Source organism: Raphanus sativus, chromosome 4 (assembly GCF_000801105.2).
Source record: "Raphanus sativus cultivar WK10039 chromosome 4, ASM80110v3, whole genome shotgun sequence".
In the NCBI taxonomy this organism is placed as follows: domain Eukaryota; kingdom Viridiplantae; phylum Streptophyta; class Magnoliopsida; order Brassicales; family Brassicaceae; genus Raphanus; species Raphanus sativus.
The window spans coordinates 30319494-30337170 of NC_079514.1; the positions used below are offsets into that span (position 1 = coordinate 30319494).

General features: G+C 36.2%; 4 protein-coding genes, 1 long non-coding RNA gene and 1 other non-coding gene across 6 annotated transcripts; 5 read left to right on the forward strand and 1 right to left on the reverse strand.

The window, feature by feature from the left end:
• The first annotated feature begins 2049 nt into the window (after window positions 1-2049).
• On the forward strand, window positions 2050-3515 carry LOC108849232 (plant cysteine oxidase 2). Its single transcript, XM_018622772.2, has 5 exons — window positions 2050-2461; window positions 2542-2657; window positions 2753-2882; window positions 2974-3192; window positions 3275-3515. Exons 1-5 carry the CDS (start codon window positions 2215-2217, stop codon window positions 3397-3399), a joined length of 837 nt encoding a protein of 278 aa, XP_018478274.1. The 5' UTR covers window positions 2050-2214; the 3' UTR covers window positions 3400-3515.
• A 301-nt stretch (window positions 3516-3816) lies between these two features.
• On the forward strand, window positions 3817-3889 carry TRNAA-AGC (transfer RNA alanine (anticodon AGC)). Its single transcript has one exon. It is a non-coding gene; the product is annotated as a tRNA-Ala (tRNA).
• Window positions 3890-4941: 1052 nt separating this feature from the next.
• On the forward strand, window positions 4942-5364 carry LOC108850640 (heat stress transcription factor A-4a-like). The gene has a single exon (XM_018624136.1). The coding sequence runs from the start codon at window positions 4942-4944 to the stop codon at window positions 5362-5364; it is 423 nt and encodes a 140-aa protein (XP_018479638.1).
• Window positions 5365-8559: 3195 nt separating this feature from the next.
• LOC130510613 (uncharacterized) lies at window positions 8560-9144 on the reverse strand. Its single transcript, XR_008944299.1, has 2 exons — window positions 9007-9144; window positions 8560-8857 (listed from the first exon to the last, which is right to left on the reverse strand). It is a non-coding gene; the product is annotated as an uncharacterized LOC130510613 (long non-coding RNA).
• Window positions 9145-10249: 1105 nt separating this feature from the next.
• Window positions 10250-10681, forward strand: LOC108850641 (heat stress transcription factor A-4a-like). The gene has a single exon (XM_018624137.1). The coding sequence runs from the start codon at window positions 10250-10252 to the stop codon at window positions 10679-10681; it is 432 nt and encodes a 143-aa protein (XP_018479639.1).
• A 1518-nt stretch (window positions 10682-12199) lies between these two features.
• Window positions 12200-13369, forward strand: LOC108850642 (agamous-like MADS-box protein AGL75). Its single transcript, XM_018624138.2, has one exon. The coding sequence runs from the start codon at window positions 12284-12286 to the stop codon at window positions 13298-13300; it is 1017 nt and encodes a 338-aa protein (XP_018479640.1). The 5' UTR covers window positions 12200-12283; the 3' UTR covers window positions 13301-13369.
• The last annotated feature ends 4308 nt before the right edge of the window (window positions 13370-17677 follow it).

Here is a 17677-nt window from a genome sequence, read left to right on the forward strand (position 1 = left end):
ACATTTCCTAAATTCCAAACCGCCTTTCATAAAATGGAGAAACGTGAAATAATATAGTACGTTGAAAAATTTGAAAGTATTTTTCAACTAAAGTTTTTTTTTTTAATTTGAAAGTGTTTTGTGTGATTTTTAATTTGAAAATCGTTTAGCAAAAAAAAAAGTGTTTTATGTGATACTTTTTGTTTTCTGTTTATTTTCTTCTTTTTTTGGGCAGAGACTATGCCCTGTCAAATGTGTTTCCAGTATCTAATATTAAAAACTCACCATGATTACTTTTGTTTTCCAAAATGTACTTTTCCCTGCAACTGAAATTTCTACTATATAGGAATTTTATTTTAAAAATGATAGAGATGCCATGACAAAAACTATGGATGAAGTTTTCACCATACCCTAATAACTTTAGAATCAATGCAATTCGAGCAGAGTTAGGAAAAAAAATCTTCATACGGGATAAAATTGGTCAAGGATTAATGAAAACAAAACAAATTTTATACAGAAAAGTAATATATATACACCAGAAATGTTTAAAAAGTTTCCAAAAAAAATTAAAATAATAAAGAACTACAATAGAAACATAAATAATAAAAATCTAAAAAAAATATATACACATTGGGACAACCAAGCATTATCCAAGGAGCTGCAAAGCATAAATAATTAAAAATTTGTAAATTTTTTATGGTGACAAACATTATTCCCAAAAGATACAAAAATATTTATTAATAACTAATTTAAAAAAAAAATTTGGTTTTCATCATAGGCTACACGTTTTACTTTGGCAAGACAATAAAAATCATCGGTGATTCAAAAGAAAGATAAGAGTCAGATTCAATACATGAATTAGAGTTACAACTCTCATCTACAGCTCAGCTCGGAAGTCAGAACATAATAATCGAAGAAACACAACTAACGACGTCTTCCGATGTTATCAAAACTATCTCTCTATCTTAAACTCAGTTTTGGTATACTAGCAAGTTAATAAAAAAAAGAGTATAATAAAATGCAAAAATATTAGATGTAACATTCAAATAACAAAAAACAAATCATGTAACACCTCAAATACTATATCATACATAATACATAGTTATGTACATATGAAAATTCTATTCTACAATTGCATAAAAACTAATTGCAACTTTTTTTAAAGAAAATTATCCGCGCGTAGCGCGGAAGACGATCTAGTTGAATTAATAGATAGATATTAGCAACTGGTATTAAAAATATATATTGATAATATTATCATTATTTTATCTTATATTTAGTTTGTGATTTTAATGACTAACTAGATTTTGATCCGCGCTTTGAAAACGCGGATCTTGTTTTCTGTTAAGTTAAACATATCAAAACATGTATATTTCGGTTGTATTTTATAAGAAACATATCAAAATATATGTGAAGGTACCTAAACTTAACATATAAATTATTTTGGTTTAAATATTTAGATAGAAAATCAATAATTATTTTAAGTATTTTGCTGTTTTAATATACTCTAACTATTTTAAATATTTACTTATGACTATTTATATATATTTGCAAATATTTAAACCAACTTAAAATATAATATATATTAAATCTAAAAAAATAATATATATGTATATAAATCTATTTCGGATACATTCGAATATCCAAAATATCTCGGTCCCGATCGGATTAGGTTTCAATTCTTTAAATATTAAAATTTTGAATAATTCGGATATTTAATCAATTTTGATTCTGATATAGTATTACTTTTTTGGATCGAGATTAATTCGATTTTTCGAATCTGGGGTTTTATCCATTCTAAATAGTAACGTGAAAAATAAATAGTAATATATTTTTTAAAAATATACGTCTGCGTGTGGATGTACGGATCAAAATCTATATAAAATGACTGTGGATGTAAATCTTAAAAAAAAAAACAAGAAGGAAAAGAAAAACAAAAAGGTATAAAAAAATTGATAGCGAGAAAACAAACCCGCCGTTGGAAACAAACCCGCCCATAGAAAAAGAACATCTTTTGACTGATGAAAAAAGGGAATAAGCCCATGGTTTCGCTCCACTCCTCCTTGGAATCTATCTATCATCTTCCTCAAATCCACTTTTATCGATTCCCCTTTCCCCTTTTAAAACACATTTCCTTTTTTTCTCACCGTCTCCTCGTTTATACCAAACACTGTTCTTTACCTAATCATCTCCTCTCCCTGTCCGAATCATAACCATAAAACACACACAGATTGAATGGGAGCTGGTACGACTGTGGGAGATCGAGTACGGAAAGATCTCTCTGAGATTTCAAACAAACCGAATATTCCAACGACAAAAACCATCGTTTCCGCCTCTCGGAAGAAGATCCACCGGCGGAGCAAGAAAGCTTTGATCTCTCCGGTGCAGAAGCTGTTCGAAACTTGCAAGAAAGTGTTCGCTAATGGCAAATCCGGAGCCGTCCCGTCTCAAGTACACATTAACATGCTTCGAGCCGTTCTTGGTAAGCTCCGTAATTACCCTTTTGGAAACATGAGTGAGTTGTGTCTGAATCTAAGATGTTTTTGTCTGTTTTGCATTTAGACGAAATCAAGCCTGAAGATGTTGATGTGAGCCCTAAGATGCCGTATTTTCGATCTAAATCTATCGGACGGCCTCCAGTGACTTATCTCCACATCTACAAATGTCATAGCTTCTCGGTACTAATCCTTGTTTAAAGAAGAATCTTGAATTCTTTCTTGTTCTTTTATTATATATTAAAGTTTTTTTATTTTGTCTATGTGTCACACACAAGATGGGCATTTTCTGTTTACCACCGTCTGGTGTAATCCCACTTCACAATCATCCGGAGATGACTGTGTTTAGTAAGCTCTTGTTTGGTACAATGCACATCAAATCATATGACTGGGTCGCTGATTCTCCCCGTAAGTTGTGTAGTTATTAAATCAAAACGAAAACATGTCTACTTGTTACTAGGATTGTTGTTTGATTGTTTTTGTGGGATCATCAATGTAGAGCCGAGTTCGGATACTCGTTTGGCGAAAGTGAAAGTAGATTCAGACTTCACGGCACCTTGTGACACTTCTATACTCTACCCTGCCGATGGAGGGAATATGCATTGCTTCACCGCGATAACGGCTTGTGCGGTTCTTGATGTTCTTGGTCCTCCATACTCCGATCCTGCAGGACGTCACTGTACTTACTACTTCGATCACCCCTTCTCAAGCTTCTCAGGTACGCTACTGATCTGTTCTAGTTTTGATTTGTTTTGTTTTGCGAAATCAGAAAAGATCTGATTGTAGAATTGAATCTACAGTTGATGGAGTTGAGGTTGGGGAAGAGGAGAAGGAAGAGTATGAGTGGTTGAAGGAGAGGGAAGAGGAGCCTGAGGATTTGACGGTTACGGCGATGATGTATAGTGGACCAATCATCAAAGAATGAATGTGTAGGAAGAAAAAAAAAGTCTCTTTTTTGTTGTTTTTTAACTTTTCTTTGTGTGGTTATCGGGTTTCTGTTGTTGGGTTTTGTCTGTATATAAAAAGAAGTCTTTGAAAGTACACACAGCACAAGGACAAATCTTGAATCTGGATAAATTAAGAATAGTTGCGCAAGTACACATTTGTCGGAATGTTGTACTGTTTTAAAGATCTTCATGATCGTTTGTTTAGAAGTTGTTGAGGTGTCTAATAATTTTAGGCCTAAGTAAAGTAAACAAATGGGGATGTAAGCATGCGGGAGACGGGAGGTATGGGGATCTATACCTGCTTCTCCATTTAATGTTCAAACCTGGATGGTCAGTATGCTTCACAAAAGAATATCTGAATTTTAACTGTTTCAAAGATGTTTTGATCATCACATGGGGATGTAGCTCAGATGGTAGAGCGCTCGCTTAGCATGCGAGAGGTACGGGGATCGATACCCCGCATCTCCATTTAAAAGTTTTTCCAACTTTTAGTATCACAAAAACGACCATTATTCTACTTTCGCCCTATTCCACCACTCCTCTTAATCACAAAGTTTTGTGTTCCAACAAGTATAAATAATTTATTTTTGAAATATGTTAAAGGTTGAAGATGACTGACAGTTTACAATTGGGTCGTATTTGTTCTTCTTCTAGTGGCTTAAAAATGTATTGTGGAGCTGAAAACGGCTACAACAGTTCGTGGTTTGGGATGTTCACGAGTTAAGTAAATGTTTTTGTTTTTTAAACTGAGTTTATGTAAATCTGATGTTAATAGAAAATGTTAACAAGTGATTTACCTCTTGACTTAATTACCTTTTGTTAAAAGATAATCGTTCACTGGATCCAACCATCCTTTGAAGTACAATATATCCTTACTAATTGGAGAAGTTACTTATGAACAAAGAAGAAGAATCATGCTACTGAGCTGGAAGTTTAGATGGCACTAAGTGGATGAGCAGTTGAAACTTGAAAGTCTTTGGAGTATTTGTTAACACAACACAACCGAATAAAACGATGTGTTTAAGCACCGAATACTCGAGCAAAACAGCCTTTTTTTTCTAACGTGAGCACAACTGTGATTCACAAAAAGATTCCGGTCACGTGCGGCACTGATTAGTTGCAAATTCTCCTGTCCATATCCTGACCGTCTAATATGCATAAAAGGAAAAAAGGAAAAAAAAAAGGAAAATCGCAAACAGAAAAATGAAATTAATCACAACATGGCCGTTGAATATCACTCGATCACATCCTGACCGTCCACTTTCTTAATAGGAAAAAAGGAAATCCGAAAGAGAATAAAAAGGAAATTGATCATATTATGACCGTTGAAATACTCTCTATATAATCATCACAAACTTTAGGCTAATCTCATTCGACAACAACTCAAAATTTCCCTTTTTGTCTCTCTCTCTTGATTTCTCTCCTCGGAGGTTTAGGGTTTATTTCTAGTTCCGTCTTCGTGCTTCTTCGTCTTCGTGCTTCACCCAGAAATCAAAATCTAGGTTTTACTACCACCATAAATGATTCGCAAACTCTCAACGTCTTCATTCTACCTCCAACTTTATCAGATTGTGGAGGATCGTTCTTCGGATCAGGTCATCTCGTGGAGCAAAACAAACAACAACAGTTTCATCGTTTGGGACTTGAAGAGGCTTCGCAGCGACATCCTTCTCAAATTCTCCTCTGTATTGGGCAGAAACTTGCCAGAGTTTCTCGCAAAGCTTCGCTCTCACGGCTTCAAACCTGTCTTCAAGGGCCCTGGAGAATTGGAGTTTGAACATGATGACTTTGCGAGAGACCCTCTGATGAAGAAGATGATGGCCAAAGCCTTGTCGGATAGGATTGAGAGGTTCGATGCTCAGATCAAAACCTTGAAGTGTAGACTCAAAGCCAAGAAAGCTTCCATCAAAGTTGTGAATCTCTTCCAAAACCTGCGTATCTGATTTGATCAACCAAGAAAAAATTCAAGAAAAGGCTAGACTTCGTCAAAAGTAGAGAATCTTTTGAAAAGTATAAAGGATCTACGGACCAAAGTTTCATATCTCTTCTTGTAGTGATATTTGTGAAATTTTTTTTAAAGAAACGGTATTGTTTTTGTAATCTCTTGTTCTATGTATAAGAATAGTATTACTCCTAATGTTTAGTAGTGTATTTTGTCATCAATTTGTAAATTCGGTTTACCTACTTCTTTATATTGCCTTTTGTCTTCTAAGAGACTTTGAGTATTTCTTGAAAAGTCTAATGTGGTATATGAACAGAAACCAACTCTCTTCATCCTTTTCTTCCCTTCTTTCTACTTCTCCACAAGCTTCTTTTCCCAGGTATCCATTCTATAACCTGAGGAAGAGCATGCACGAGCCCCTTAAGCCGGTTTTAACAGACACTAGAAGCACATGACTTTAACTGAGCTTTCACACGGTCAGGATTAGCTGTTGGTTGATCGGTCTTGTTAATCAGGATAGAATAGCGAGTTAGCTTCGAATGCTAAGTAAGAGTTAGTCACCGTTTGTGCTTGGACACCCTGAGTTAACATAACCACCCTGAGTACTAACCAGAGGATCAAGGGTACTCAAAGTAACACAAAAGCCCAACTTTTTATTATTTCTTAAGCAGATCAAAAGAAGAAGAAAAAACATGAATACTAAAAACATGGTTCTATTCCTAACTAGTTCACAAAAAGCATAAAATAAACTAAAGAGAATTTTAGAGAAATCAATGTCTTTCGGAATCTAAACAAGCTAGTTTAGGCTTTATTGCACCATTAGACTCTCCTCTAACATTGATGCATCCAGCAGGAGGATGTGAGGATCGTTTGTGATATTTCTTTCCTTTCCTTTCTTCTTGGTCAAGAATGTTTATATCGTTCATGTATATCTCTCTGCATGGAACTGATTTGCTGCATACGAGTTTCACAAACGGTTTCCTGACAGCTGTTCCATGTATGTGCTTGTACATTATATTCTTGATCTCCACAGCTTCGGTCTTTGAATATGAATTAATTACCATACAGTTCCATTTTTTTGCATAGAATCTCATCAAACAACAATGAATCATTAACATATTGTGTAGTCTCATCACAAACCAAAGCAAAGTGATAAAATAATTCAAGTATGGAAACTAATGGAAGCATCAAAAAGATAAGAAGAGTCAAGAGTAGAGACTAGAGAGAAGCTGCTGCAGACATCAAATGCACTTCCTCAGTAAGATCAAGAAACAGATTGGCCACGTCTATTGTCAAAACAGAGCATTTGATTTCAGGCCTTTCCCTCCCTCAACATCAACGAGTTTCAACGTAACACACAAGATTACTCACTGTTACCACCACTAGAGTTACAAGAACCTATGAGTAACTACCGCTTGAATCAGTTGATGCAGCACGAGCTTTATGACTTTGATCAGAACATGTGTATGGGTAATACTACTAACAGCTGCAAGAACGGCGTCGTTTCCTTGCGGCAAAAGCAAAGTTGGAGGATCGTCAACATCTTGGGACCCAATCTTCAAACCCTAGCCAGTTCACCGAGTACCCACAAGAGTCTATGTTTAAAAATCAGGAGCTTTGTGCTTATGATCAGACCAACAACTTCCAACATCTTTGCTTTTCAAACACACCAGATCACTCATCCGCGCTAGAATCTGGATTACACTATCTTATGGGGAGATGTACGTTATAACACATGTACTTGTTTTGTTTTATGTATCTCACAGATATGTACTTGTTTTGTTTTATGTATCTCACAGATATGTACTTGTTTTGTTTTATAACACATGTACTTATGGTGGTTATGATCAGAACATGTGTATGGGTAACATCAACATCAACGAGTTTACACGTAACACCCAAGATTACTCACTGTTACCACCACTAGAGCTACGAGAATCTATGGGTAACTACGGCTTGAATCAGTTGATGCAGAATATGGCTTTGATCAGAATATGTGTATGAGTGATACTACCAACAGCTGCAACGTTCTAGATCCGTATCTCTCAAACTTAGTCTCAGATGACTTCTGTTTTGGTTTACAGGACCCTTATGGTGGTAACCCTAGCTTCTCTCAAGATTTTCCAGATATGTTATCAAGCTGTGTTTATGAGAACAGACTACTTCAGGCGTCTACTCTACCATCTCTCTAGCTCCCCATTCCTAACGATAACTCTTGAGATTTCTCTGATGAAGTAGCTGATCGTAGAGAGTGAAGTTGTTTATACATCTGCATTTTTTTATATATATTTTGAATACGCTTATATGTAAATGTAACTGCAAAACAAAAGTTCGCAAGTCAGATCCCTTTTGTTCGGTTTAGTAAAAACCACCATGCGACCATACGTTCTAGATCTTTGTCTCTCAGATGACTTCTGCTTTGATTTTCAGGACCCTTATAGTGGTTTCATGGTCGGTAACCCTAGCTTCTCTCAAGATTTTAATATCGATATGTCTTCAAGCTATGTTGATGAGAACAGACTGCTTCAGGCATCTACTCTACCATCTCTCTACCTCCAACCTTCCTAACGACAACTCTGAGATTCCTAGCAACATATACCTGATATGATCATAGAGCGTGAAGCTGTTTATGCATCTCCATGTTTTTATTTTTAATAGGCATATATATGTAACTGCAAAACAGAGGTTTTGTTCGGTTTAGTACACAATTCATAAATCTTTAATAAAATCTCACTGAATTTCAATGGGAACATTTTATTAAGAAACGTCGTTGTGATATGTATTTATCTCGCTGATTGATTGTCAAAGCAGATCCTTCTTTTGTCACAACAGATTTAATTTCAAAACATTTGCTTCTGTTTTGTGTTACTTCTCTCTCACCCTATCAAAACAAAACACCGAACTTAGAAACTAAGAGTACTTATGTTTCGTAGTCGTTGAGTTTTCAAAAGAGGAATGGACGTTACAGTGGTGTAAAGAAAGACCAGTACTTGCAAGTAGGGATGTTAACAATGGGTAATTACCCGCTGGGTACCCAAAACCCTACTAAAATTTTAAGCCCAAAACCCGAGTTATTACTGTTCAAAATTCGCGGGTTTTATTTGGGCGGGTCTTGGTCTGTAAATTACCCATTCGGGTTTACCCTATCGGGTTTCGGGTACCCGATGGGTTTTTTTTAAAAAAAAAATTAAGTAAATGAAACGACATTGTCGACATCGTTTTATTGGTTTCTCTTTACCCTAATTTTTTTTGTTTTTCCCGTGGCCAGTCACAAATCTCAGATCTCAAAATCAGAACATATACATGTACATGTATATGTTCTCTACTCTGCAAAATCACGATTCATAGAACAAAAGAGGAGAATCTTCATTCCCTTTCTTCTTCATTAAGAAACCATACAAATACTCACATCACAGCTCACCCTTTCTTATTGAACCAACTCCCTGCGTAGCGAGCCGTGGAAACGACTCAACGAGCTTCTCTGAGTCTTTGACCTTGGTAGACAACAAAAGACAAGGTAAAAAGTTTTTTATATAATTATATATTTATATCTAATCTCTTCAAAGTTTGTTTTTTTTGTGATTTGGATTTATCCTCTATAACTTTTTTATTCAATAATAACTTAAATTTTGTGATTGTTTACTGGTTTTGCAGAATGGATTCACAGACACTTGAAACAATAGCAGTTCTTAATGCTGAGAATGAGCGGATGGAGATTGATGATGAGGATGAAGCAGAAACGCAAGGACAAGCACAAAGTGAAACTCATCCTACTCAATCAGCTGAAACTCTTAGTCACTCAAAGCGAGCAAGATCTAGTGTCTGGGAAGAGTTTGTCCCTGTAGGAGTAGAGACAGAGTTTAACTAAATCCACAAAACTGAAAAAAAAATAGAAACAGGGTTTTTCACGGGTACCCGTGGGTAACCCTATACTTTTCGGGTTTTTCGCGGGTTACTCTAATGACACCGGGTTTTGTTCGGGTCTTTTAGTTTAGGGTATTTTTTGGGCGGGTTCATTTCGGGTTCGGGCCGGGCTGGGTAATTTTGCCCATCACAACATCCCTACTTGCAAGTAAATACAAGTCTTTGGTGTTGCCTTGTCCAATGGAGAATAAACACTCCACTCTTCACTTCTTAAATACTATCTGTCCTGCAAACTCAAAGAGTTATAGTCCAAATACAAACTCCACTCTTAGTCTTAACTTCTTCGAAACAGTATTTTGTAACTTCTTGTTTTATCTAATAAGAATATTGTCTCTTGTATCTATGCTCTGATCAATATGCAAATTCGGTCTATATATATTAATCAAATAAATATGTGGTTTTGTTTTGAAAAAAAAAATGTTTCTTGACTTACTAATTTTGGAGAAGTTATTTTTGACAAAAGAAGCAAAGACAAAAGAGAGGAGCAGAGGAATCGAGTAAAGAATGACACTGAGCTGGAAGTTGAGATGGCACTTAAAACGCTGCGTTTAGGCACCGAATGCTCAAGCAAAGAGGATCCGGTCACGTGCGGCAATGATTGGTGGCAAAGACGCGGCGTCGTTTTGAGGACAGAGAGCTCATTACTGACCGTTCATATTTTACCGATTATATCTTAACCGTCATACAAAGAAAAAAGGAAATTAGAAAAAAAGAAAAAAGGAAATTAGAAAAAAAAAAGGAAATTGACCATATCATGACCGTTATTTCAATCTCTATATAAAGATGAGATAGCTTTAGAGCTAAATCTCATTCAATCACTCACTCGTGAAAATTTCCTTTCTTCTCTCTCTCTCAATTATCGTTTGATTTTCTCAGAGTTTTAGGTTTGAATCTGTTCCGGTCTGTTTCTTCTTCTTCTTCATTCACCCATAACTCAAAATCTAGGGTTTCTACTAAGGAAGATGGTTTGCAAACTACCAACAGGATCTTTTTCATCATTCTACCTCCAACTTTATCAGATTGTGGAGGATCGTTCGTCGGATCAGGTCATCTCGTGGAGCAAAACAAACAACAACAGTTTCATCGTTTGGGACTTGAAGAGGCTTCGCAGCGACATCCTTCTCAAATTCTCCTCTGTATTGGGCAGAAACTTGCCAGAGTTTCTCGCAAAGCTTCGGTCTCACGGCTTCAAACCGGTCTTCAAGGGCCCTGGAGAATTGGAGTTTGAACATGATGATTTCGCAAGAAGCCCTCTGATGAAGAAGATGATGGCCAAAGCCTTGTCGGATAGGATTGAGAGGTTCGATGCTCAGATCAAAACCTTGAAGTGTAGACTCAAAGCCAAGAAAGCTTCCCTCAAAGTTGAGATTCTCTTCCAAAACCTGCGTATCTGATCAACCAAGAAAAAATTCAAGAAAAGCTCCAAATCAAGAAAAGGCTAGAGTTTGTTGAAAGTAATGAAGCTTGTTATTTTCTTGGAAACAGTATATGTTTTGTAAACCTCCTGTTCTATGAAAGTTGTGCTTTTTTCAGAAACAGTATATGTTTTGTAACTTCGTGTTCTATATTATAAGAATAGTAAATCCTCTTTACTTCCAATGTTTACTAGTCTCTTGTGTGCTATGTTTCTATCAATTTGCAAATTCGGTATAATCAAATCAACATGCATGTGATTTTGTTTTGAAAGAGAGATGTTTCTTACTTCTTCTTCTGTAGATTGTCAATCACGTTTTAATCTTAAATTGCATAAAACTATTACATCACGTTCTTCGATTCTTTTGTCTCCTATCAACAGAACCAACTCCTTTCGTCCCTTCTTTATCTTCCGAGTGATGTCTCTCCTCCATAACATTCTGCAAGGAACATTCTTTTCTCATCGCTGTGATCTTCGAGCCAATAGCCAGCTTGTATCATCACTTCAAACATATGCCTCTCTAGCTAATCAAGTTCTTTCAGCTTCTCAACAAGTTCTTTACCCACACGGTAATCTTTCTGGCTGTGAACAAATCGTAGCTAATGCGTCAGCTTCTTGTTCGTTCAAGAAGATACCAAGCTTTATTTTTCTACCTTGTGAACTTTTCACTTTCACTAAAACTCAGTTGCTACATTTTACAACAGTTCTTCTTTTTGGTATGTGAGCAACACTCACAAGCTTCTCTAATTGCTCTTTAATTATAGCGAGTTTTGATTATATCATCTCCACCTGTTAATTTGAGTTTTAGTTTTGGAAAGATGAATGTGGAAGTTTTGCAAACACGTTTGCCTTAGAATCTCATGTCTCATAGTTAGTTCAAGTCTAATTGGTTTCTCTCAGTTCTTAGAGAAGTTACTTTTGACAGAAGAAGAAAAGGCAAAACAGAGGAATCGAGTAAAGAAATGAAACTGCAAAAGAATGATGCTGAGCTGGCACTAAGTTTATGAGGTGGAAATGCAGTTGAAACTTGAAACTCAAGTCTTTGGAGAAAAAAAAAGTTATGGAGAGTTGGAGTATTTGTTAACACAATCGATTAAACGTTGCGTTTGAAACCGAATCCACAAGCAAAACAGAACTTTTAAAACGGTGCGTCTGCAGTTTGTGCACGTGCGGCACTAATTGGTAGATTTATATTTTGGGGACAAACGACAAGCCGCCAAGTAAATGGTAAGTTTGATATCAAACTTTGTGCGTGATTTACCAGCTCAACTGATATCGTACGAAAATCTATCAAACAAAATCTAGAGACACGTGTTCACTGATGAGGGGAGAGAGCGAGAACGGTAAAAAAATCTGAAGTAAATCTTTTCTTTTCTGACAAACTTCAACGGCTAAATAATTTTCTGAAGTAAAAATTTCCGTTTTTTCACCCCAAGTCAAAGAAAAATCTATAAATATATCATTCACACACCAAATTCACAAAAGTTTATCGCACAAGTTTCATTTGTTTTCTTCTTTCTTCTTCGTGTGCGAGCAAAACAGAGAGAGTTGTTTCGAGAATCAAACAAGAAAAGCCACCACCATGCGACCACCTCTTTCTTCCTCTTGTTCCAATTCGTCTCCTTCTTCTTATTCACTCGCTGCAACGAGTTTGAAAAGCAGACTCTTGACGATATTCAAGAAAGCTCAAGAGCTTACAACTCTCTGTGATATCGAAGCCTGCGTCATTCATTACGGACCAGAAGGAGAGCTGAGGACATGGCCCGAGAACAGAGACAAAGTGAGAGACTTGGCTCTCCGCTACATCCAGTTAGACGAAGCCAAGAGACGCAAGAAAAGCCTCAATCTTTACGAGTTCCTCAACAAGAATAAGAAGACGACGATGACGACCAATAATTTCAAGAAGAGGGCCCAGAAGAAGAATGTTGAAGAAGAATTGAAGTATCCAATCTCTGATCATTACTCTGTCGATCAAATCAACCAACTGATTCACTCATTGGAACTAAGTTACTCTACTTTGCAAGAACGGCGCCGTTTCCTTCCGGCAAAGAAACAGAGCGAGTCTTTGAACCCTAACCAGTTCACACCGTTACCACGAGAGTCTGTGTTAAAAAATCAGGAGTTCTGTGTTTATGATCAGAAAAACAACAACAGCTTTCAACATCTTTGCGTTTCAGCGGCACAAGAATCTGGGTTACATTATCAGTTCATGCCTTATGGTGGTTATTATGATCAGAACATGTTTGTGGGTAACAACTATCAAGATCCTTGCGTCTCCTCAAACACACAAGATTACTCGGTGTTCCCACTAGAGTTACAAGAATCTGTGAGTAACTACGAGTTGAATCAGTTGATGCAGCATGAGCTTTATGGCTTGGATCAAAACATGTGTCTGGGTGATACTACCAACAGCAACGTTCTAGATCCGTGTCTCTCAGATGACTTCTGCTTTGACTTTCAGAACATTTATGGAGGCAATTTGGTCGGTAACCCTAGCTTCTCTCAAGATTTTAATATCGATATGTCTTCAAGCTATGTTGATGAGAACAGACTGCTTCAGGCATCTACTCTACCATCTCTCTACCTCCAATCTTCCTAACGACAACTCTGAGATTCCTAGCAACATACCTGATATTAAGATATATATAGCAACATAGCTGTTTATGCATCTCCATGTTTTCATTTTTAATACGCATATATATGTAACTGCAAAACAGAGGTTTTGTTCCGTTTAGTACACTATTCATAAATCTCTAATAAAATCTCATTGAATTTCAATGCAACATTTCATTAAGAAACATTGTGATATGTAATTATCTCGCTGATTGTCAAAGCAGATCCTTCTTTTGTCACAACAGATTTAATTTCAAAACATTTGCTTCTGTTTTGTGTTACTTCTCTTCCACTCTACCAAAACAATTAAAACACCGAATTTAGAAACTAAGAGTACTTATGTTTCGTAGTCGTTGAGACCATCATGCAGGAGAACGACCAGGCTGTTGCCAAGGAGATAAAGAAGTTGAGTTTTCAAAAGAGGAATGGACGTTACAGCGGTGTAAAGAAAGACCAGTACTTGCAAGTAAATATATATCTTTGGTGTTTCCTTGTCCAATGGAGAATAAACACTCCACTCTTCACTTCTTAAATACTACTTGTCCTGCAAACTCAGAGTTATAGTCCAAATACACACTTCACTCTTAGTCAACTTCTTCGAAACAGTATTTTGTAACTTCTTGTTTTATCTAATAAGAATATTGTCTCTTGTATCTATGCTCTGATCAATATGCAAATTCGGTCTATATATATTAATCAAATCATTATGTGGTTATGTTTTGAGAAAAAAATGTTTCTCGACTTACTACTTTTGGAGAAGTTATTTTTGACAAAAGAAGCAAAGACAAAAGAGAGGAGCAGAGGAATCGAATAAAGAATGACACTGAGCTGGAAGTTGAGATGGCACTTAAAACGCTGCGTTTAGGCACCGAATGCTCAAGCAAAGAGGATTCGGTCACGTGCCGCATTGATTGGTGGCAAGACGCGGCGTCGTTTTGGGGACAGAGAGCCCATTACTGACCGTTCATATTTTATCGATTATATCTTGACCGTCCAAATGCATAAAAAGAAAAAAAGGAAATTAGAAAAAGAAAAAAAATGTTATGAACTATGTGAAATTGGAGAGTGAATTATGAAGAATGTTGTGTGTATTTCTCATTAGCCAACACCACATTATATAGTGGTTTGTACAATGGTTTACAAATGCTTTACAAGGAAGTAAATCTACACATTAATACTCTTGACTACATTGATGTCATACATGAAGACTTGGTCAAGGTGATGATAACGAGGTTGACTGAGTCTTCTAATCTCGGACCGGTTTGTAGATGAACCGATGTAGACCGGATGTAAACCTCCTTGCACTTCTTCTTGTACTTGTTGGACTTGTCTAGTACTTGGTTAAGTACTTGGTTATGGTCCATCCACACAATGGTTTATAACACTCCCCCTTGGATGCCATAACCATATGAGTTCATAATATGCTTAATGTTGCATCATTAAAACCTTACTAGGAAAACCCATTGGGATAAAACCATAGTTAAGGAAAAAGAATACAACACATACTACTCCCCCTGATTTGAACATCACTTGCTGAATAGATGTTCATGGATTCTTACTTGAACAATCTTGTATTGTTCGGACATATCATGTCTCTTAGAATCCTGATGGTACTTTAGAAAATATACCACTTTGATATCGACCACTTTAGTACTTTAGATAAAATGTACTATTTTATACTCTGGTCGTTTTGATTATGATCCTTGACCAAATCACTCTTATATGCCTTTCCATAATATTGGCTGGCTAATACTTTAGATCGTTTATATAATATGGATCATCATTATATTAAGTATGAGCTACTTAGCTCTTTAGGACTTATGGACATGCCTTAACTTTATAAGTATAATATTATTTGCCATAGACAACTTTATACATAGGTCATGTCTGTTAGATCATGATCCTTATATCCATAGTTTATCTATGATCGATCTAAGACATTTTGCAGTCTTAGTGTGCCGGCAATTCGTACACATATATATATGGACGATTGGACTGATCTAGACCGGACACGGTCATGACATAGAATTGATCTAATTGATCCTCAAATTTATGTTTAATGACATCCATGATCTACAGCTTTATCATGGACCAAATCTTATAATATGGTCGGACCCGTTTGGTCGCATATGGACACATAATGCGGTCCTACACCTTTTGTTCAAAGATGAACTTTAATCTTATAGCTTATCTTTATGATAGCTTATTCATTCATACCACAGTTTGGTTGGTTCATGCTGAGAATTTTGACCAACCATAAGTATTACCAAAATTTGGCTAATTTGTGGTGATGGTCTATAACCTTTCCAAGGTTTGATGAATAACCATTTAACCTTATCTTAGGCTGGTTAGTATATCACAAGGAATTTAAAATTCCTCTATGGACTGATTTGAATTGTTCTTATAGAACCTTTTCATTTGCTTACATGTAGCAATTTTAATTCAATCCCGGGACAGCTTTAGGAAAATGCTGTTCATGAGAACTTCTTTTCTCATCTTATGATTCTGAGCTCAGTACATTTTGGTAAACCTTTTAGGTACCAATAATACTATTATCATCCAGTGAGTCATATATAACATACTACATCTTTTGAATTTCTTCCAGACATTATATGTAGCGACATATGTAGTATTATCCACCACTTTGGATTATATAGACCTCCCTTGGTCTGTCTCACGATTTATCCTTCTTTCAGGATTTATCTATTCACTGGGCATCATATGGCGTTTACATATTCATGGCCAATTCAATACGCCTTTATCCGTCACTTTTAGAAACCCCACGTTTCTTTCTTTATTCATATTATGAGTACTCTTGCGTGGGTTCATGATCCTCGATTCATTATTCAAGTGCTACATATTCGCGCTTTTTCTATGAATGTATGTGTCGACACATTTATATATATATATATGGTTTCCTTCCAGACATCAAATAATTCACGAGATCTCATCATTATCAATGCCTTCAGTACCATGAGGCCCAGCGTCCCGAACCCCAAGTGTTGATACTGATGGCATAGCCATTTCGGCCTTGTCTGGAAAGTCTATGACCTCGGTTTCTTTTGCACCTTTATTTAATTTCCGAGGTTCCTTTTGGAACATATATTCGGTCTTATATTAGACTCGGTAGCAACTTGGTTGTGTCTTTAAGACATCAAAACCGTGTGGTGCTAAGCTGGGATGACATAGTCATTCTTTCTCGGGTCAATGTGTCTGGCATTTTATTTTGCTATCATTGTAGCATATGGACGTCTATAAATCTTTTCTAGTCCGAGGATCTTTGCCAAGACAATGATGGTTGATACCATTCTTTACCAGCTTACTACTTCTCTCCTTTCAAATGTTGGATATTAGGATTCATAAACTTTATGTAATCCTTGTTCCTTGGCCTATGATTAAATCACCCATTTGGCTCAAGGTTTCTTTTATGGAGAAAGTATATTCATAATATATATCCAATATATATTCCCAATCCTCCTTATGAGATTCTAAGATAATATGATCTTAGATGGCACATATATTTGTGGTGGATTTATTCATAATATCTTAATATGATATATGTCTGGACTCATGACCCGTATTAGTCTGAGGTGGGAATGATGCAAGTTAATTATCACTTATATGGCCTGATATAATATCTATAGCCTGATGCAATTTAATCTTTTATAACTCATGATGTCCCCAAGCATATGGACTTTTAGATTTTGAACCTTATAGATAATGGTCTTTATATCAAATTCAACCAATATGTAATATGGTTGTGGACCATGTTTCACGGATTTTAGTATGGTCATGTATCATGGGATTTGTCCTCACTCCCCCTCATGAACATACTCTAATTCGTGGTGCTTGGGACAATAAATTCCCTTGTGCATAGATATATATTGCACAAACGTGAGATCTTATGGGATAGCTTTTGTGCCCTTTTTAAATCTTTGCATCATAATTCAGATGGCTAAGTATGGTAATGCCATCTAAGTGATAAGTTTCGTGGGTCAATCAAACATGATTATGATTGCCCTGGCTATTTGCCTATTATCATATTGATCGTTAGATCAATAGAGAATGTAGTCTCCACCACTTAAGCGATTTTAATTTAGGTAATCTTATTCGCTTTTGCCCATTGTTGGAAACCATATTTTCTTCTTAATTCAATGGGTCTTATATGGTGAATATAATGCCTTTTAGGCAATGCCTTGGTCGGACCATTTTTCCTTTCTTTCAAGGAATGTCCAGTTGAGTTCAAGAGTATATTATGCATCATAATAGAGCCTGGATGGCCGAGCATGTCGTGCCATATGTTAAAGGCTTCTCTGAACTCTTTGGAAAGTGATTTGGAGTATTAACCCACAATCATATTTAT